At 41.7% G+C, this 23,374-nt stretch overlaps 1 protein-coding gene across 4 annotated transcripts in view; it reads left to right on the top strand.

The window, feature by feature from the left end:
* The window catches only part of plxna1b (plexin A1b), a 219,433-nt gene that overhangs the window by 41,746 nt on the left and 154,313 nt on the right, over window positions 1–23,374 (top strand). For all 4 annotated transcript variants that reach the window (XM_074679135.1, XM_074679116.1, XM_074679125.1 and 1 more), the window contains exon 2: window positions 837–2,282. In XM_074679135.1, the coding sequence (XP_074535236.1) occupies window positions 1,101–2,282 (1,182 nt within the window). In that variant the 5' untranslated portion in view covers window positions 837–1,100. The remainder of the gene's footprint in view (window positions 1–836; window positions 2,283–23,374) is intronic.

Below are 23,374 nucleotides of genomic sequence, written 5' to 3'. Positions count from 1 at the left end.
ATTTAACTGTTTTCATTTGCCATTGTGATACAATGCAGTGTTCAGGCTTGCATTTGTTCATATTGAACTCCTGATCATAATCATAGTCAAATAATAAGAAACTGATTGGCTGTGTAAGAATACCGTCTGATACAAGGACCCTTCAGACCCCGTCTGTGGATGGTAGACCAGAATGGTTCTTTATCTGAAGCAGTCAAAGTTCCTTTTTTTCCAGTTATATTTGTCCTGACGTGTATATTATGCATATGGTAATCACGGCTCACAGAGGGAGCGGCGAGTTTGTTGGGTGACCCGCTGTGCTCGCCTCGGAGCGAGACGCCTGAATCCAGTTGCCAGAACTGCAGGTGTAATTACAATAAGGGCTCACTTGATCGTGTGTTGATACTGTTGGAGCTCACGACAGGGAAGCCTTCGAGCAGACCTGGCTATAAATTGCTCGCTGTCAGTGTAACAGTGCCCACCGGCAATTTTTCATACCCAACGCCTCCTCCAAAGCCACCATGGTAAAGTTGAAAGTTATGAAATATTAAAGAGAGCAATGTTGTGAGTCCATAACTCATTCCAGCAACACTTGCATTATGCGTTGAGAGCCTTTAATAATCGGCCCATGCCTCCCCTGCTATCTTCACTCATAATTAAATGCCGACACGCATTTGCCTTCCAGACTTGATTTGATATAATTTATTTATCACTGGGGCAAATGTCAGCTTGTTTTTTTTTCTCCTTTCTTTTGGCTCTGCAGTCTGTGAGCCTCATAAGCTGCTCTGTCTGCTTGATGCATAATCAATAGGAAATGTTTCTTGGACACTTACCATGTTTTTTTCTCTGCTTTCCAGGGCTCCCACCTCGTGTCTCTGCAGATGATGTTCCTGATGACAGTGTGCGGCACTAAGAGAGGGACAGTGGATCAATAGGAGTATTGTTTCCCCCCCTTCATCCCCTGGTTCCCTCATTATCTCTTTCCTTATTTCTTGTAAGAAGAAAAAGACAGAAGAAAATCCTGACTGTGGACTTGGTACCAGAGCTTGTCTTCCTCGTCCTCCTCCTCCTCTCTTTCTCCTTTTCCCACCCCCTAAGCCCTCCCTCCTGACAGCTCAGAAATGTGTCCCCTAGCTCGGCCAGCGACTTCCTCTGGTCAGGGGAACTTCTATCTCCTCTTGGGGCTTTTGCTCGTCATGAGCTTTAACTTCTCTGGCGGACAACCCCCACCCTTCAAAAGATTCGCCCCTACTGAGTGGGGACTTACACATCTGGCCATCCACAACAAAACCGGAGAGGTCTATGTGGGAGCTGTCAACTGGATTTTCAAGCTGTCCAGCAACCTGACCAAACTGCGCAGCCACATGACTGGCCCGGTGGTGGACAATGAGAAGTGTTACCCTCCACCAAGCGTCCAGTCGTGCCCTCACGACCTGGCCCAGACCCCCAATGTGAACAAGCTTCTTCTCATAGACTATGCACAGAACCGCCTCATTGCGTGTGGCAGCACTTCTCAAGGGATCTGCCAGTTCCTGCGCCTGGACGACCTCTTCAAGCTTGGTGAGCCACACCACCGCAAGGAACACTACCTCTCCAGTGTGGCAGAGTCAGGTACCATGTCAGGGGTCATCATAAGCTCCCCGCACAGCCCAACAAGCAAGCTTTTTATTGGAACACCAATCGATGGAAAATCTGAATACTTCCCCACGTTGTCCAGCCGTAAACTGATGGAGAATGAAGAAAACGCTGACATGTTCAGCTTTGTCTACCAGGATGAGTTTGTCTCCTCTCAGCTGAAGATCCCCTCGGACACTTTGTCCAAATTCCCCGCTTTCGACATCTATTATGTGTACAGCTTCAGCAGTGAGCAGTTTGTGTATTATCTAACAATGCAGCTGGACACACAGCTGACCTCACCTGACGCCAGCGGAGAGCAGTTCTTCACGTCTAAGATTGTCCGCCTCTGCGTTGATGACCCTAAGTTTTACTCCTACGTGGAGTTCCCCATCGGCTGCACCAAAGACGGGGTGGAGTACCGCCTGGTGCAGGACGCCTTCTTGGCTCGGCCTGGCCGGCAGCTGGCCAACTCTCTGGGGATCTCTGAGAATGAAGACATCCTCTTCACGGTCTTCTCTCAGGGTCAGAAGAATCGGGCCAAACCACCCAAAGAGTCAGCGCTGTGCCTGTTCACCCTGAGGAAGATAAAAGAGAAGATCAAAGAGAGAATTCAGTCCTGCTACAAAGGAGATGGGAAACTCTCCTTACCCTGGCTGCTTAACAAGGAGCTCGCCTGCATCAACTCGGTAAGCCCAATCTACTCTTTGTGCTGTTTGAGTCGAGCACTTGTTTTCTTTCTACCTTCTCTCACTTACTAATTAGTAAACAGACACATGTAGCACTGTGATAACTGTGACATTGATCCAGACAACATTAAGATCACTCAGTTGGCCATTCACAAAGTCATCTCGCATAAGATTTTGACGAGGATGTTTGTGGCTTGACATGCTCGGCATGACATCAAAAGTCAGTTGGATATTACAGTTTAATCATAGCGCTGATGAACTTGTCGACTTTACTTCTTGTATTTCTCTCTTCAAAACCTTTTTATTGAATTCCCTGATTAAATACCATCCATGGTAAATTAACTCACAAGAACCACTCCAACGTACCGACAGTGGTTAGCAATATGAAGTGTGAAAAGCTTTTATTCCTCGCCCTTGTTTCTGTCTAAATCACTTTATTTCTGCTGATTCTGTCCTCCCCTTACTACCCTCTCAGTGCTTTGAGTTAGTCAGACAGGGGACATCATTAGCCCAGTCCCCTGGATTTGTGAAATGTCACTCAGGAGTAGGGCTTGTGCACACACACACACACATAAACGCACACATATACACACAGTATGGTTCAATGCACTGCAGTGTGAGATCCTGGGGGATAGCATGAGCTCGACTTGGTTTTTCCTGAGTGATCCTCGGTGCATGGCCCTGCATGTGTTACAGCGGGTGCGGCTCAAACAGACGCACATTAAAGCATCACACCAGAGACCTCAAAGGCAGCATACAGTTTGTTTTTTAAATAGAGAACCACTACTCGCTCTCATCCTTTGTTTTCCTCCCTGACCTTCATCCCTTTTTCTCCTCTCACCCTCTCTTCTTCAGGCTGCATCCATCTGAATCCTCTTATATTTCTGCTCCTTCTCTTAGTGTTTAGTGAGCCTCACCCCTAAGTGACCACCTGTCTCCGCGACCTCATCTTCCTTCCTGTGTGCTCTTTAAATTCACCCATCCATCCCCTCTATCTTGCTCTTTCTTAAGATGGCTTAATTAAAGGAGCTTTTTGAAAGCCTTTTCTCAAATGTCAGTGCACACCATTTTTAACAGCAGGTGTCTTCTCTTTACATAGACACACAAACCATTTACCCCGTGTTGCATAAAATCGAGTGGTGTGAAAAGCCCTTTTCTCTGCGCAGCTTTATTAGCTTGAGTGCACAGGTGTGTTGTGTGTGCTGGTGTAAGTAATGTGAAAGACCCCGCTAGCTCCTCTTTCTTCTTCTCTTTTACTCTTGTCTATACATGTTGTCCTATCTTTCCTGTTCACTGCCCGTCTTTATGCTTTCCTTTGCTTTTCTTTATTAGGGCCCATCTCACTGACAATAGCTGTGAGGAAAAAAACAGACTCTCTCATTTATTTCAATTAGACCTTTGCACCGCTGCAGCAGGAACTGTGGGTGCAGAAACCAGGGAATTTCAATCTGACTTTCATGCGATGTAGAGAAGCATCCCCCTGTAACTCACTGATGCAGCTGGTCAGGTACTGTACATTCAAGTGCACATGGCAGGTAGATAACTGCATTGTGCTGATACACTGCTTACCTCATCAGCATGTAGCCAGAGGAGAAAAACATTGCTGTCAAGATAACTCTCAATAGATAGACTGTCCAACTTCAAAGGTGTATAAAATGCTGCGCAGTGTGTTTGTTTCTGATGAGACTCAAAGTCGACATCCCGGTTTGTGTTGCGCCTCATAGCTGTGGCTCATGTTGTGGCTTGCTGAAGCAGGAAAAGTGCAAGTACCATAAATTCAGTGAATCTCAATTCATACACAGCAAAAACTGAAATCTTATCAGTAAGGATACACGATATATCGGTATCAGTATCTGTATCGGCCAACGTTGGTCATTTTTTTAATGTATCCACATCGGCCGATGTGTAATAGGGGGAAGATATTTACTCATTAGCTGACGGCCATTTTTCAGAGCAGATAGATTGTTTTTTCAAACCCAAATAATATTGTTTTCTACGACTGTAAACACAAAAACTACCTAAGAAGAGTGGACCCTCTTCTTTCATGTCTCTCTTCCTGTTTTTTGATCAAAAAAAACAGAAAAAACATACTATTTTGATTTTTGATTTTTTTTCTTACCAATATTGATATCGGTAAATATTGGTAATCGGCCTTATCAGCAATATTGATATTGGATATCGGTATCGGCCAAAATTTTCACATCGGTGTATCCACATTTATCAAGTGTATTTGTCTTGTTATACTTGATATGAGCCACATTCATTGGTTAGTCTTGAAAAATGTCTTATTTCAAGTTATTTAGAGACAAAAATGAGGTCTGAATTGCTTGCAACAATTTTAAAAAATCTGCAAATGGAATGAGAGCAATTTTCTTGAAAATGTGCTTGAAACCAGAACAATGTCTTTAGTAACTTTTTTTCTTGTTCCATTGGCAGATTTTTTTTTCCTTGTTACAAACAATTCAGACCTCATTTTTGTCTTTAGATAACCTGAAATAAAACATTTTCCTAAACTGATCAGGTGAATACGGCTCATATCAAGTATAATAAGACATTTTCTACTGAAAACAAGACAAAAACACTTGATAAGATTTCTTTTTCTGAGCAAGCTTGTACAGACCAAAGTCGGACTCCTCGCATTCTCCTTTCCTCATCACAGTGACCACATCTGACATTTAAGCATGCTTTGAAAAGACATGCATGAACTTAAATCTGTGACCTCTCACAAGCAATGTCAAAAACGGGCCCCCATAAGCTGTCATCAGCCATGATGTAATAGCCTCAGAGATAAGCCCATTGGCCGACCCCGCGACAGCAGCGAGGCTGGAGGGGTCGTCTTCAGGTTAATGACGTCTGCCACGTTACCCCCTAAACACTGACCTGGTGTCAGCTGCCCACCACTGACCTTCACCTCAGTCAGTGATCATAACGACCTCAAATCTGACCTCAGAGGAACGCCTGATATCGTTTTTCAGTATGGGAGCTGTTGCTGTGCAGCATAACTGAAGTCAACAACAGCAAAGAGAAACAGACGTAGCTGACATACTTACTTAAAGCAGATTACTCCACACCTTAAAAATGCTCTAATCCATTTTAAACTTCAGGTCTTATTCGTACACTGTGTGTTTTCTTTCCAGTTTTGACGTGTGTGCACAGGAAATAAAACAAACTATAATTCACCTGAGGAGAATGAACCCTTCAGTCATTCTTTATCAGACAGAGCTTTGGTACGAGGTTGAATTTACTCAGTGAAGCGTCAGTGCTCTGAAAACACACCGTGAATGATAAACCTGAGGTTTTTCCACCTGAGAGCTGTTTTTGACAAAAAAGAAAAAATAATGTAAACCCTTGTTGCTAACCATGAACCTCATTTTGTAGACCACATATGATTTGTTTTTTGGTTGCCTCCATGAGTCAGGGTCTGTGAAGAGGTTTATCACTCTCCTCCTGCTCTTTGACCAGCTGGTCTACTGGCAGCAGTTAGACTTTCCGTAAAACTTACAATCATTACTCAGAGTCACATTAACATTCCCATTTCTCCCACTGAGCCCAGTTTTTAAGCTGGAGTTCTCCCACTCCCACTCTCTCCAGTGTTTAAGCTACTGGTGTTTGGCGCTGAACTCCACCCAGATTTTTTTCTCAGCCATCCTCAGTCATTCTCATGTGACCGAGCAGTGTGGGAAAGGCTGCGTAATGCTGAGGAGGTGGAGGGTGACCACGTTTAGGCTGACCCTGCCACATAGCAGAGGAGAGGGCACGGAGGGGGAGGAGGCGAGGGAGGCCTGGACAGCTGTTAGCCACACCGCCATGATGGATGGATGGCCGGGCGCTCTGTCAGCTCCCTGTGTGGAGTTCATGTTAGAGCTGGACGGTGATTTCTCAGCCTTTGGCCATCATTAGGTCGACATGTTTGTGGGCACGGAGCGAAGGTGGCTGGTTTTATGTAACAGCACAGGTTTGGGCAAGATTCTGGTACAAAAAATATGAGTTACTCACATCTTAACACCAAGACTGGGATGACATGTTATTTTTGTGATTCGATTCTATTATTATTTTGGGGTGCCGATTCAATTTAAATCGTGGTTCTTCAATATTTACAATTTTAAGCTTTCATTTTTAAGAAACCAAAAAAGTTAAATGATGAAGATAACAGACTATACCAGGAGCCATATATTCCCATAAAATGCACATCACATGAGTCTAAGACAAACATTTCACCCTCCACTGAAGACAAGTGGTAACATTTTACCAAATCAGTTAATAAACAAAGACTGAAATGAAGAAAATGAATTTGAAAAAAAAAATGACAAAGAATCCTGATTTTGATATTTTCAAACAAAAAATCCCGCTATACCGATTTTCGATTTTTTTTCTCCCACCCTTTGTAAACACATTGATCATTACGCAGCTCTGTTACCTGGCTATATTTGTCCGCTTTGTGCGTCTGTTTGTCCCTGAGCTTTATTAGTGAACCCCTGACCTTCTCCCTGGTTTGAAAGGGGATCAATACAAACCATTTCCACACAGAGGGAGCACGGGAACAGTAGACACAGAGAAGGAGAGGAAGAGGGGCTAACTTAAGGGGTTGTGAGATGTAGATGAATTAACAAAAAGAGGTGGGATAAGGAGAATGTGCTGGGAGTGGACCGAAGCATGGAGAGGGAATAAACAATAAGAAAGAGATGCGAGTGTGGGCGAGTGGAAAAAAGACAGAGGACAGGAGGGAGCTGAGGACAAAGAAAGGATCAGATGCCAAAGAAACCTACAGGAGAGAGCAAGGGAATATGAAGGATGCTGTTTAGGAGATGACATGAATGTTTGTGTAAGAAAGAGCTAAAGAAGGAGCTTAGGATAGAGGGAAGGTTTGAGAGGGAAAGGCACAGAGAGAGAGGAAAACATTGTTTACTTGTGATCAAGCTGAAATATTGTTTTAACGCATTTGTCTGTGCTGTAATAACGTACATGTAAGCTAACTGATGCTGCTCTGAATGAGCAAACAGAACGATGAAGCTGCAGCACAGATGAGCTCTGCAGATATCTCCTTCCACTGTAGCGCCATGAAAATGTCAAACAGCATCGTTCATGCAGAGTTTGATGTGGAGCCATGTTTTGTGCTGCAGTCACGCAGCCTGGCTTTGTTTTAAGTTGACGTCAGAGACAGATTTTATTTTGAGTGATGACACTTCAAATTGTGCTTGGGATGGAAAAACTGACCAACACCAGGGATTAAAATCAAATGTCACATCATCTTTGAACATGTTTAACACTGACACACAGCAGCTTTTCCTGTTGATTTTATAAACTAAGTCTGCAGCAATCTGCTTTCCAGGTGTGTTTGTGTCAGACACATCAGTTATACTTATAAAATAGTAATAATAAAGGGAAGGTGAAGGAAAACCAGAAAAAGGAGGAAATTGGCATGCAAGGCAGAGAGGGAATGAAAAGGAGGGAGCAGCAGTCCTTTTACAGCCGGGGCGTACTCGGAGGACGGGCAGTGATTCACCGACACAGAGAAGAGGGAGTCGAGAGGAAGAGTGATAGCCCCAGAAATATTTGCGCCGCCACTGCCAAGAACAGCGGGAGAAAAGGGCGGATGACAGCGAGAGGGGAGAGCGATGGAGGGAGGAGAGGAGAGGGTGATTGAATGCTGGCTGCAGCTCAAATAATATCGTGTCCGTCACCTGGCCACCACGCTGTCCTCTTCTGCTGCACACCTCTCTGTCATGTCAACACTCAGTGTGTGTGCGTGCGTGTGTGTGTGCTTTGTAGCTCAGGGGTCACATGCAGAACAAGATATTCCTCAACAAAAAACAGTTGATTTCCAATTTTTTTTCATCTGATTGTAGCTGAATGTTAAACCATAAACCTTTACAGTTATTTAAACCGTTTTATTAAGTGGTATGATCAGTCACTGTGCTCTTAGCGCCCCAGTGGCCTGAACAGCAGAGGTTTTATAGAGCTGCCAGCGTGCTCTATTAAAATACTCAGTGTGCTTTAAAAAGCAACACAAATGAACATCTATAAGTTTGAAGTTGACATTTATCAGGCCAGACTGATGGTCACAAGTTCATTTACAATTTTATTAGTGGCTCATTGTGAGAATAAGGATAGTATTCAAATCTTTCTTCAACTTTTGACCTTGTTTTTTCAAGTTTTTCACAATAAAAGCTGGATAACTGTTTGAAGACAACACGACAACTATAGCTTTTGTTGCTAGAGATAAACTTACTACATCTGACCACCCCCTGGTATTCATTTTGATTAAGTGGATGACTTCCAGTTATAAAACACTCTGTTTCATGGTTTTAACTTTGACTTCAGGGAACATGGTAAAAAAGTCTCGCAGTGGATTCATCCCAACATGAGGCTCATATTAGAGCCTATTCAATACGTCGTGCTGCTTTCTCTCAATCACATGATGGATGATGAGGTTTTGAACTGTGTCACAAGCCAGTGCATCAATCAATCAGAGAATTGCTCCTTTCACAAAAAAATCTCCAGTATTCATTTTTTTGATGCTGCGTAGGCCAGCTGTCGCCCGCTCTGTCGTCAGTGTCAAAGGTGAGATTTGATGGATTGCTGAAAATCAATATTGGCATTATTGGTGATTTGGATTGTCACTGATGGCGCTTATTGCTGCGCTCTGTCTTGAATGCTGCCACTAGAGACTACTTGTTAGGTGGTGTGGGTGAGATTGGGATGTGGTTTCCATTAAGATGCTTTGATTGTGACGCTATGATTGAGTGAGAAGAACAAATTCAGATGACTGTGGAAGCCATCGTCTCCTTTCTTTACCTGAGTGATCATTACCTATGTCAAGGAGGTTGTGTTTTTGGGAGAGTTTGTCTGTTTGTCTGTGAACAACATAACTCAAAAAGTAAAGACCGGATCTTGATGAAATTTTCAGGAAATGCTCATAATGGGATAAGGAAGAAGTGATTACATTTTAAAGGCGATCTGGTTCACCATCAGGATCCAGGATCTTTTTAGAGGATTCTTTATCATTGTTAGATAGGGCCGTTTTCACCATATGTGTACATAACTCCATGATAAATGGTCAGATTGCTTTGCAAAACAATACAAGACAAGGTCACCATAATTTCTGACAGATGCAAAAGTACAATCCAGATCCTGGCATTATTCTGGATACTAAGATCCGAAATATGTACTGGGTAATCATAATTTTCAACACTCTCAGGTAACAAATTATGGTAACAAACCTGCAACTAACACCAAATTGTAGCAGACAGTCTGCTGAAAGGGAGTATAACATTAAAGTAGGACTACAGTGTTGCCTGACAATTACAATATGCTTGGTGGAGGTCTGCACTCTCTGAGTGCTTTTCTAGTTTTAAATGTTACAGCTCATACTTTTTGTACACTCAGTTGTATCTTTTTCAACCTAATCTTAAGGGATGAAATTGCAAATACAGGTTTCAGTAATATAAAGACCTAAACGAGTCAAGCTGGAGAGATGAGTGGAGTTAATTGGTGGTTTAATTGAGATGAACTATGAGAACTTGATTGAGTCGGTTGACTCTAGCGTTACTTGTGGGGCTCATCATGTTTCCTCTAATATTTTGTGATTTGATATGAAAAAATTAAAACCTGTTATTGTGTTTCCAGGGTAGACAGGAAAGATGTTTGTGTGTGTATGTGTTTGAGCTTGCAATGTCACGCCCACTCAGTGCTCAAGTGTGGCTCTCATCCTGTTATTAAAGGACAATGGAAACCTTTTGGAAGAGACCCCATACAGACTGAATGTGTGAGCCGCTTAATTCTCCCTCTCTTTATTCCTGACCTTTCTCTCTCTCTCTGAGGAGTGTTTAGCTCAACAAATCCCCATCTCTCGCACCACTCTAATGATACTAATTGTCAGTGTAATTATGTATTGATCTGTACTGTGTGTGGGTGTTGTGTTGCATACATCATTATCAGAAGTAATCAGGAAATGTGGGGCAGAGTTTGTGTTTGCAGCGTGCATGCTAACAGTCTGTTTGTTTGCTTAAAGTTTCAGATCTGATCGCTAAACCAGCTTTGGAAAAACATGCTTTGCATTATTTGTATACAGTCAAATGTTTTGAATCCATTTCCGTAGCCAAAGGTTTGGATAAAGGTGCATTGTAAAAGAAGACTTTTAGCTCCCCTTTTATTCCTAAAACATTCCCCAAACTATTTTTACCTCCACCAAAGAGGTTGTGCTTTTGGGAGAGTTTGTCTGTTTGTCTGTGAACGACATAACTCAAAAAGTAAAGACCGGATCTTGATGAAATTTTCAGGAAATGCTCATAATGGAATAAGGAAGAATTTATTAAATTTGGGAGGTAAACCGGATCACCGTCTAGATCCAGGATTTTTTAAAAAGGAGTCTTTATCATTGTGAGATAGGACCGTTTTCACCATATGTATAACTCCACCATAAATGGTCAGATTGCTTTGCAAAACAATACAAGACAAGGTCACCATAATTCCTGACAGATGTAAAAGTACAATCCAGATCCTGTCAATATTCTGGATACTAAGATCTGGTATATGAAATATGTACTGGGTCATCATAATTTTCAACACTGTCAGGAAACAAATTATCATACAAACCTATTAACACCAATTTGTAGCAGACAGTCTGCTGAAAGGTATAACATCAAAGTAGGACTAAAGTGTTGGTGACAACCACAATATGCTTGTCGGCGGTCTGCGCTCTGAGTGCTTTTCTTGTCTATTGATGAATTCAGGCAGTGAGGTGTTGATTTCTCGTATCGGTATAACAGAAAAGTTTACAACAATTAAAAATCTAATCTACAGATTTGTTATGGATTTAGCTTGGTGGTAATCATTTAACATCAAAACTTTCATAATTTTAGCGCTAAATTATAAATTATTAATGTGATATTAAGGCTTTGAGCCATGCTGAGATCTTACAAAAATAAGAAAATAAGAGGGTAAATGTAACCTCTAGAAATCCCAACCAACAAAACTGTTCACCAGTTAAACCCTGAAGGCTCAGCTCATCCAGTTCTGATTTCCTTCTCTAGCTCTCCACAAAGTGAGTGGACATGTGACCATCAGTGCTGTGCCGGCCTTTAATATGGCTCTCATGATTGGGAATTAGGGGAGGAAATAAGAGCCCTGCCATCTGATAACTATTGATTTTAATTTGTCTGAGAATGAAAGGTTACAAAACACTTTGCTTTGTCCACACGCAACACTCGCTGAGCTGCATGTTTGTTGTTAGACTGATAAAAACAATGGTCAAGTTGTGCTGCTAGCTGTGGCTCGGGACATCATTCAGACACTATATTCCATTCACTGGTGCCCAAAATATGCCACTGACATAGATCATTCATGCCCGCATTTAAGTCCAGCAAAACAGACAAGCAGTTGACAGTCAACACTGTGGAAGTCAATAATCACCCACAGACGTTGCTCAGCCTGGATGCAAATTAAAAAATAGCTGCAGCATGCCAGTCGTCACGATGAGGTCGCAGAATTTATTCCACGATTGGTGATTGACGATCAAAGCATGTAAAGACAATATGAAGACAGTTTGCAGGAACTTTATTACAGTTCATTTTGAAAATATCTTAAGTAATGAACAAAAGACCTAAATTACATCATTAAAGGGCAGATTCTCCAGCAGCTTCAGAATTTCTTTATTTTCTTTATTAAAACCTCTGAATCTGCTGAAGCCCTCCCCCAGCAGTGGTCACTGAGCAGCCAAGGCTTAAGACTCTGACTGAAAGCTACCTGTCGTCGATGATGATACAGACAGAAGGTGTGCTATTCACAAGGCTCTTATGCACTGACATTTCAAGGCAGGATATTTACGTTTCTTGAGTGCAGTGTGACGCACAAAGGTGTAATGGTAGGACGAAGCCACCATTGGATTGTTGATGGCAGAGGAGCACAGGGGGAGGTGTATAGTATCAGAGCGTCAGGGTTACAGCAGTGTATTTACATGCATTAGGGCTGGGACGATATGCTATTCTTGCAATTTGATTCTTTTAAAGTTTTTGGTGCTGACACGATTTAAATTGTGATTCTTCGATATTTAAAATTTTTGCGATTTTTCTTTTTTAACACCAGACAATGTAAAAAGGTTTAAAATTAATGATAATGTCTACGGACTATATCAGGAGTCATATTTTCCCATAAAATGCATGAGTCAGAGAGAAACAGAGACAGAAATGAAGAATTTGAATTTTTTTAAAAAAAGGGAAAAAAAAAGATTTTCTGACAAAGAATCCCAATTTTGATACTGTCAAACATAAAATTCTGATGTATCAGGTTTTTTTTTTTTTTCCTACCCCTAACATGCATATATAAGTGTGGGTGTGAATTGTGCTTCCATGACCCATAATGAGACATAAAACATGGACACCAACACCTCCCCACAGGTGTGCTCTGTTTCACTCATGATCATAAGATCACAAACTCTTCTTTCATCTGTCCGCGCTCATATTGTCACTGTTTGTTTTCAGGAGACTGTTCACCTCTTTGTTTGCGTTCAGAAGAGCGTCTCCTCCTCTACACACTCCATACAGTCGATACTCTTTCTCTCCTGTCTCTGCCATTCAGTTGGATTTTGCTCTGAACATGTGGTGACAGCTTTTGGAAGCAGCTCTCTGAATAGGTGCCAACTCCTTGAGGTTTCTCTGTCTGCCTGGAGTGCACTCAACGTAGAAAAGACGGCCCTGCAACCCATGAATATGGAATTGTTGCAGTCATCTCTTATTCTAAATTATCCATCAGTTTGGATCAAATTACCTATAAAACATCATCCCTAAAGGAGACAATTCATAGATGAATGGTTTGGACAAAAATACATTACCTTCGAAAGATGTTTCTTTTTCTAGCTCGAGCTTCAGCACGTCAAGACTCTTTCCCCTCAAGATGTTTGTAACGCATCACACCTTTTGTCCAGCTCCTGTGAGACACGATGAAACAAACATGCTCTGTCTCCATGGAGGTACACACGTCACAGCTGACGTTGGACTTCAGCTCTGTGAGATGAAAACACATAGTTATCTTTATCACAGTGGTTCCTCTTAAGGTGTTTTTATCACAGCAGGTCAAGCTTGTTTTTAAAGTCATGTTCAAAGCATTTCAGATAGAATTACACACACATTCTTACAAATGAGCAGATTTTACTTCTAAGTTTTACTGTTGAACATCAGTTTACAGACAAATAGGGCTGCAACTAACGATTATTTTTAGTGTCGACTAATCTATCAATTATTTTTTCGATTAGTCGATTAATCACGATTATTTTGAGTTTCAACCTAATTTGGCCTTTAAAAGGTGCAGACCTTTATAATTCAACCTGTGTTTTGCATTTTTACTGCATTTACCCAGAGTTAGGTTCTCATCTCTGATTGGTCAGCCCTGTGTCACGTTTGTTTGTTTGTTTGTCTTTATTTCATTCATGATGACGTGAAAAAATATAAGTACTTGGGTATACAAAAAATAAATAGGCTAAATCTCAAACTGAATGAAGCAGGTAACAGGGAAATTAAGTTGTTGTACGCAGTGTTGGACAGACTGCTTATTAGTGACTTTGGGCTCGTTTTCTAATGTTTATTTGCTCATTGGGGCCTGCTTTGCTCTCTGTATGATCCCGTCTGACTCTCCCCCAACTCTCCATGACAACGCGTTAAGTTTCGTTTCTCTACATGCGCTACTTCCACTTCGCTCATGCACACTCCGCCCCTCCTCCTCCCGCTGAGTGTTACCGCTGCAGTGTGAGCTTGAGAGTGATAAATTTCCTCTCTTTTCAAAAGTTAGGGGAATTTTTTACACTAGTTTGTCGCTTAGATCCTGAAAAAATGTTGGTAACAGAGAGTGAAGGAGACTCTCTAGATCACGTTATCAGACGCTAAACTCCGGGAGCTGTCAGGTTGTCCAAGCCGGAGATGCAGAGCCTCCGTCAGCGCGCAGCGCTCTCTGGGAGTGGAGATTTTTCCTCATCAATTTTCCGCACGTATGAACTTAGTGATCTTTTCCCATAAAAGTATCCAATAACACAGCACCTCATGCTGTGAACTGAAGTTACAGATGAGTATTACCCCCTGGTATTTGATTTCACCATGTGACAACAACAATAAAAACAATAATACGACGCGTCGACTATTAAAATTTGCGTCGATGAATTTTTTTCGTCGACGTAGTCGATTATGTCGACTAATCGTTGCAGCCCTACAGACAAAAGTCAGACTTAATTTGTGTTTTTTGAGATGAATCATGACTAAGCTAACATCACTTTTTGACAACTAACCTTTATTTCAAAGGGGGAATACTTGTTAAACTCTGTGTGCTGAATTTTTGAATGAGCAACCCTAAATTCACCCACACCCCTTCTCTATGGTGAAAATCAAACTGAGTAAAATGAGTCACCGTGGTGTTAATGGCTACGTTCACACTGCAGTCAAAAGTGACCTGAATCTGATCTTTTGGCTCAAAAGTGACCTGTATCTGATTTGTTTCTATCAGTGTAAACAGCACGAATCGCATTGAATCTGACCTTTTCAAATCAGATTCAGGCCACTTTCAAATGTGGTACTAGATCAGATACATGTCCGATTTTTTTTTTATGCGAATGCGGTCTGAAAAGCCAGGTCGCATTTAATGCAACTTTGACTTCATTCTACAGCAGCAGTTTTCCTCAGGGCAAATGTTTTCAAAGTCACTTCATGGACAGAACATAATTAGAGGTTAATTTAGACATGATTATTGAAAAGTGTATGCTTTTTTTATAAATAAAGAGTTTTAGTTATTCATCCAGCTCCAAGCTTGATTAAACAATGCATAAAAGGATGAGTGATGAGAAAAAGGCGCTGGGGCGATCGACTGGCGTCTTCATTACACACACAATAAAGGATAAAGGTGAATGAATCGTACATTTGTCTTATGATATCTAACAAACTTAGTTTATTAACACTGCACCGACTTTTTTGAATGGATTAATCAGGATAAAATAACAGTTTGCAGGACGCAGAGACACTGATGATCCACTGCTATCCATCTCATCCGTGCGTATTTGCGCGCTGCTGTACTTTCCTACGAGACAGCGTCAGTCAGAGATCCGTTCGCTCCTGTCTGATCTGCCCCCAGACAAACTACCAAACATCAGAACAGATGACAAAACTAAGTTTTTGTGTCTTTGTTCACCTGTTCAGTGCACTGCGGCTCTGAGATGTAGCAGGGTTGGCGGGAGAGACCTTGGTGCGGGAAAGACCCCTGTGCAGGAGAGAGTGTCCGCCTTAAGGTTTATAAGAAATAAAATACAGCCACAATTACTTTAATAAGAGCTCACTCAAGGTGAGCTGCTGTAACATCAGGTTTTGCGTTATGGAAACAAACTTTCCAGCATTGTGAAGTACAGTTTTGCTCTGTGTTTGTTGCTCCTCATCACACCGTGCTGTGTGTGATGTCACTAATGTTAAATTGAGCATGCGTGTCACCTGTGAAGCGTGAGCTGTTCACATCACAGTCATCAGTCAGGTCACATTTACAGGTGCTATCTGAACAGCTAAACACAAAAATGGGATTTGAGCAATAAATCGGAATTGAGCATTAAGGGCTGCAGTCTGAACGTAGCCAATGATTTTGTGAAACGTATTGGTGTTTCTGCCAAACTTTTAGTTTTTATTTGCTGTGTTTGTGAGCTTCAAAGTCTCCGGAGCGTGCGTTAAGCTGCCACACACTGTTTCCCCCCCCCTGCCTCTGGCTAAATATTTGCATAAAAGAAACAGACCTCTGTCTTCTGTGACGGCGACGTCAGCTGACTTCGACCACACATACTCGAGCACGCAAACGCCACGCTGTGACCGTGTTACTATGCAAACCATCAGGTGCTGACTTGTTCTTCTGCTTAATAAACCAGCACACAATGCTCAGAAACTCTGCAGCAGCCCTCCTCCTGTTTATTCATCTTGAAATAAAACCCCAGCAATGTCTCTGAGAGTTCAAGGCCCCCGCTGAGATTTCTGGGTAATTTATGAGCTGCCCTCTCCCAGAATCCCTCGCACTGCTAGGAGCTAGACACATGCACTCCACAGGCACGGCCGCAGACACACATGGCAGGTAAAGGCACCTGCATCCTCCAGTGTGTGTGGGTGAGTGTGTGTCTGTCTCATCTGATATGAAAACAAGGAAGCAGAAGAAACGCTCACGTGGTTGATGCCAGATAATTTGCCTGTCTTACTGTCCTCTCCTCTACTGGTTCAAATTGCACAGACAACACACACACACACACACACACACTCACGGTCATTTTGAGCACATGCCTTCATTAAATTGTTGCACAGCACTCGAGAGGTATTGTGTGTTCCTTTTTGTCGGTTTCATGAGGACACAGCCAAAGTGAAAGGATGGAGGCGTCTTTTTTTTTCTCTTGCACATCCATGCAGCCACACACACATCCACACACACACACACACACACACACACACACACACACACACACACACACACACAGACATATACTCACACATGTACAGATGAAGTGAAGGCTTGTTCTGAAACAGTACTGTCAGCATTAAAAGCCACCACTTCTCCCCCTCTACCCTTCATCCCCTCCTTTTCGTGACACAAAACAGATTTGTTGTGCTGCTTTTTCTGCACAAACACAGTCCGAGTAGAAACCCAACACGCCTGTAACACGCAGCCTGATTAATCCGCACAGATGAATGAGTGTTTTTGTGAAGCAAACCATGTTTTCCCTCCACCTCAACAGCCGTAATTCACCGCAGCACATTCAATCAACAACACCATGTATGTTTCTGTACATAAGCCTGTATTATACACTCCCACATGTTTCACATGTTCCCCTGAATGGAGCTCACTATTGACCAATCCCACTCCAGGTTGTGGTAATGTGTGCCCGGACATATTTTCTTGACGTAATAGGTTAAAGTAACAGCAATCATAGAGGAATGATTATCCATTTCCTTCAGTCGGCGCAGGCCAGCCAGAGCACATCTGCAATCAGTCAGTGTTATTGTGGGCTGAGTTGTGTATACACGCAAGTTTGGTGCCGTATGAATGGTTGTATTTCATCATGGTTTACTGTGAGGTGGAGCAACACGGTTACAGTGTGTGATGTTGTGTTGTTTCTGTGTGTGTGCATCAGCAGCATCTTGGTCACATATTTCTCTGTGACCTTGAATATCAGCTGACAGCTCACATGGCCTGTATGTACACACAAGTGTGACGCCTCACTCTTGGGGTGTGTAATGACATTAAAAATGTGGGCGTGTGATAGCAGAGCTGCATCAGTGTTCAGTGTAAACATCCATAGATTCTTTAAAAACTTTTTAATTTCAACAATTGAAAGAAATCTTCTTCTCCTGTTTCTTGACAACAAGGGTTTGGTGTAGGATGTTACATCTCGGATCGTTTGTTTATGTGCTCTCAGATCAAAATATCAGTTTTCAGAGATGAATTAAAAGCTAAATCTTCAAAGATGATGGGATCCGAGGTCGTGTTTCACAGCTAATGCATTTTACATTGTTTTCCCCCTTTAGAGACGGTTTGTATACAACAATATTCTGCTCAAAGACAGTGAATGATACAGAAACCAAAACTCATCCATAATCTCAGCCTTACTTACAGTTTCTCTCTTTACATCTCTACTCTCACAAACTTATCCTTCCTGCTTTTGTGTGGGCACCACTAAGGAAATCAAATCCCTGAAAACCAAAACATGTAACCTCTTCCTCTGTATTTCTAAGACTGTTCAGGGCTCTACAGAAATGTTTTCACTGGTAGCACTGGTGCGACCAGCTGTCTCAGTTGATAGAGTATTATGATAGAGGAGGCGTTAAAACTAGGGGTGTAACGGAACACAAAAATCACGGTTTGGTACGTACCTTGGTTTGAGGGTCACGGTTTGGTATATTTTCGGTACAACACAAAACCATTTGCTTGTTTAGCATGTTTATTAAACCAAAAACTTGCCATTATACAGCGAGGGGGGAGGCTCTTCAAGCTCCGGTTGGTCGTTAGCAGCAGCCATGATGCACAATTCAGACACAAGCTCCTCTTTGATATTCATCTTCTGATTGGCTCACCGTGAGACGTCATGTCCACATGATATGCACATGATCGCAAAGCTCGAATCACAGACCACTTTCCTCATGAATATTAAAACGCCTTCCCTGCTCAGCTAATCACAGACGAGTACTCACACGAATATTAAAGAGCCATGTGCAGCGGCTAACGTTAACTTACTGTACTCGTTTGAATACAGCACTGTACTGAACCGAACGGCCTTATGGAGCGGTTGGGCATGGGTACATGTACCGTTACACCCCTAATTAAAACATATGCATGTGTACGAACACGACCAATTAAAAGTCACGCTACCTACATACTACCTACATGCTAAAAAATGGTTGAACATGCAACCATTTTGATCTGAGTCTTGAGCCCTGTTAATACCAAAGTCACAGGAAGGTTGTGGGCTTGACTCTTTCTCCCCCAGCAGACTTGAACGTCTTTGAAAACCCTGCAGGACGTTTAAGGCCGTCTCCAGCCAATAACCCTGCAGAGACCACAGAGGGAAATATTCTTTCCATACTAACTATCAGCTCCAGCTCACGTGGGAATCTTTTTGAGCCTCAAATTGCAGAGCCCACATCAGAATGCAGCTCCATTAGAATGTTTCCAACCTCATGGGAGACGCCTGTTATTCCATGCTGATCCGTGCTGTTTAAAACCTTCCAGACCTGCAGGAATGCAATAGCACCTTTACCCTCCAGTGCCCCGCAAGGACCTATATATGCTGCTGCGTGTGTGTGTGTGTGTGTGTGTGTGTGTGTGTAGTAGTGTGTGTTAACCCTTATGGACTCTGGGGAGTACTGTATGCAGTATTTTCGACTGTTAGACTCCTCTATAGAAGATGGATTAACCCTTTTAACTCTTCTCCCTAGGCTCTTACGTCATGTTATTGCCTGTGTGTGTGTGTGTGTTTGCATGTGTGTTACTGGGTGGTGTTTATGTGTGTACGTGTGTGCATCTGCTTATGTGACTGACTGACTTGATGGATTTCAATTTGGGTTGAAATTGTTGCCCCTAGTTGTATGTCATGTAAGGATGTGGGGAGTTGTTTGGTTGCTTGTAGCCAAATCTGTTACACAAAGTGTTGTCTGTCAGTTGTTTTTATTTTCTGTTTTAGTAAATGGCTGTCTGTGTTTCTGTCCCTGGGTTTCTACATTGAAGCTTCAATTAAGATTCCCTCTCTGTGGCTTCAACACTCAAAAGTGTTAGTAGTTTACCCTATAATGCCAAACATATCATGGTTGGTCCATGAGTTCCGAGACCTCTATCACATCAACATGACAAATAGCCTGCTTAGAAACATTTTAAGAAAATTTTGAAAAATGTTGAGAATTATGATTCCCCTACAGGCAGCTGAAGTTGTATTTTGGCCCCTTTTTTTTAAAACAGCTGCTCTCATGCAGTGATCAAAATGCTTTGCAAAATGCAAAATCATTGCTAATTTTCAAAAAGTTGTGGTAAGCTTAACATAAATTGTTACTCAATTCTTTAAATTTGTATTTTCTGCATTGAAAAAAATGCAGATTTACAAAATACTTCGCTTTAAAGTTGCCAAACCACCCAATTTATCAAATATGATACAAAAAATGCATCATGACTAAACAGATTAGTTTTTCTGGTTTGTTGAAGGGTTAATAAACATCTCAGTTCTGGAAAAAAAATGAATTTTCTGTCTTGATGAGCCAGGCTTTACAGGGATAACGACTAGAATAAACAAAAATTAAAGAGAAAATATCTGTTGTTTTCGTCTCTATCAATCTACCTTTTCCATAAACTCACTTTTTTTTCTTTTTACCAACCGCCCAGTCACCAGACAAAATTACACAGACATATTTTATTGTTTCATGAGGATGGTTCTTCATTTGTCCTACTGAATACATTTTCAAATGTGGTATGATGTTTAGAGTTTTTACAACACAATGCTTATTCTGACATTTTTGAATTTAGCTCCTGACAGCTACCCCATATAACAAAAAAAGCCTAAAACTAAAACTTAAACTAACAGAAACTTAATTAAAACTGTGCAATTAAAAAAAAAAAAAATACACTAGACAACCCACTTTGGAAAACTAGTTTAAAACCATAGATTGTACAAAGTAAGGAACTAGTCCCCACGATCCCTCCGGCTGTTACTGAGACAGATTTTGAAGCAGATCGGCTGGCGCGACCATATTGGAAGTGGGGCAAGCTTTGAGTCTCTGCACTTACAGCTACAGGGCGCCTGTCAGTCCCGTGGGCTGAGCTGTGCCGAACTTACTATCTTTTGTCTTCTACACTGCCGAGTTAGAAAAAGAAAAAATATCCATCCCCTCCCGGGACATAGTGTGTGTTGATAGTGAAATCAGAGATTCAGACAGGTGATGTTTTATGTACCAGGCTGTAAACCAAGGTAAATCAAGCAGACACTTGAGAAACAGCAGATTTTAGCAGTTCAGCATTTTCTCATGTTTTTAGACTGGAAGTTGTTGCTTGGTTGAAACAAAACTGAAATTTAAAAACAAAACATTAAAACAAACTTAAAATAAAAACTAAAGAAAATTGAAAAAAAAAAACCTTTGTAAAGAAGAGGGAAGCTTGAGTTGACACATACACACGTGGGTTCAAAGGGTGTTCACAGGACGGAGGAAAAGCCATGGCTGAGTGAGGGATGAAAGCAGAAGGGGACTTTCTGAGGAGGGATGGATGCAGAGCAAGATGCGGAGCGATTAGACGCCAAGGGATGGATGAGGGGGGTAGAAAAGGACACAGAGGAGTTATTGATGTTTGCTCGGTTACTGTGGCCGCTGGAAGGAGACAGAGAAAGGGAGTGAGAAAGTAAAAAAAGAAAAAGGATTATTGACATGTGCTGAGCTGCAGGCAATTTAGGCAGATCAGGAGAGAGCGCGGGGAGAGGGAGGGTTTGGGTGTGTGTGTCTTATCTTTTCTCCTGTTTGGATCAATCAGATGATGTAGTGATAAGACTGTGGATAACATTTCCATTTATACACTCTGAAAGTGTGTGTACTTGCTCACACATGCATCTGTTTGCTCCTGTTGACACACTCCATTAACCATTAAGCCGCTCACTTTAGCAGTCAGTCTGCAGCCTCCTGTTTGACACACACACGTCCGCACACACAGGTGCGTGATGAAATACATTTTTTTAAAGAGATGGTGTCCATGAATTCACATAAAATAGAGATGAGTGCACCTGAGTTTGCTACTAAAAATCACCATTACAGTTTCATCGAACCTTTAACTTGAAATCCTCTCATATTTTGTAAACAGATCTAGTTATTTTCATTCTGATAGTGATTTCTAACTTTGCAGTTGAAATCAAACTGACATTAGCTCAGCCTTCAGTGTGTACCAAATCACAGGACAGTCAGCAGAACCTTTGTAGGCTGTTATAAGTTCATCTCCACAAGCAGCTGACTGTGTGTGTTTGTTTGTGTTTCTACATGTGTGTGGAATGGACACTGGTTAAGGCATCATATGGGTCAGTGGGTTGCCCGGGGCGGCAGGCCCCTCATGACACAGGAATGCTGCCGATATAGTCACATGGTCACCAGCCTCACCGCCGTGTCAGGGCCTTGACTGAATACTCAACAATCTGCTGAAGGATTTTCACAATGGGATTCAAATTCAGGAGAAACACATACGAGCAGGGTGTCCGCGGGGTCTTAAAAAGTATTAAAAGTTGATAAATCAGTTGTGGGAAAATTAAGGCCCTTAAAAAGTATTAAAAAGTCTTAATCATAATGTTATGAGGTATTAAATTTGATTAGTTTTCAAGCTTTGACTCCAAACGTATCCATGGATATTTATTTTCCTCCTTGCAACTGTTACAAACTAACCTGACACCCCAGACAGACAGGTCCATGTATCCGCCATGGAAATACTCCATCTGGTTCAAAATGTTTTCAGGGTCTGAACCTTCAAAAATAACCACACCTGGTGATTGGACGATCATTCTGCTCGTCACACTCATCACAGACCAGCGTGAGGATCTAGAAAAACCTTTAGCATCTCAAAATATTTCTCTCTAGATCATAAGAGTTTCTCAAGCCTCCTGAGAAAATTTCTCTGACTTATGAAAACCTGGGATCTTGGATTCTTACCATTTAGAGAAAGCTTCCCCTGATCTCAGTTGTTTTGGAACAAATTTTCTTTGTTAAAATCACCTTTTTACTGAATACAGCGCTATGAGATAAGGTATTTATCAATACAGTTAAATAGCACTGTTGTTTGAAACGTGACAACAAGTAAAGTTGTAATTTTGTGAGGCGCGGGCTATACGTAGCGCTAGCAGCCCAACATATCCGTAGGCTAATGTGACGACAAACTCAGTTCGTACAGCAGTGTAGTAGCCATCTGTATGTAACGCTGAAAAAAAGCAAATAACACAATCTCAAGCACATGTCCTAAATTATGACAATGATGACATAAAATTATTGTTTTTTTTCTGCAAGTTGGCCTTAAATAACTGCTGTTACTATTTGTGGGAATGGGAATGTCAATTACCCTGCCTGTAGTTTCATCTATTCTTTCAAGCTTTTTCCTTCTCAGCTTACCCAATTCATGTTAAAATGCAAACTACAACTGTCAAAGATCAGTTGTTAACAACAGTTTAAAGTCTTGGTCTTGAGACTTTTTAAAAAGTTTTTTAAAAAGTCTTGAAAAGGTAATGAGTTTAGCCTCAGGATTTCAGCATATACCCTGTACGAGTCCATGAATGGCTTAAGTTTGAATAAGCAGGTTAATGTGCTAACATCATAGGACTCACCTAAAGCCTGATCTGTGCGCTCTTATGACATGGAGACAAGCAACAAGTGGGCCTTCACATACAGCTGCCATAGTTTGAGTTAATCCATGGAGATGATCTGTTTGTGTTTTTCATTATTACCACCTGTACTTCTTCTTCTCCTGACCTTCATTTCACTAAGCACCAGACCATAGAGTAAATCTAAATGACCTTACAAAGCTCCTTTCATTCATCACTTTAACCTCCACAGTGAACTCACAAATAAACTCTGATCTCGCTGATTGTTTTTTTT

Source organism: Halichoeres trimaculatus, unplaced genomic scaffold (genome assembly GCF_033239565.1).
Source record: "Halichoeres trimaculatus isolate MK-OKI-2021-1 unplaced genomic scaffold, fHalTri1.1 fHalTri1_scaffold_1, whole genome shotgun sequence".
Lineage (NCBI taxonomy): Eukaryota > Metazoa > Chordata > Actinopteri > Labriformes > Labridae > Halichoeres > Halichoeres trimaculatus.
Note: the sequence above shows the minus strand (reverse complement) of the source record. Positions and strands in the feature narration are given on the sequence as shown.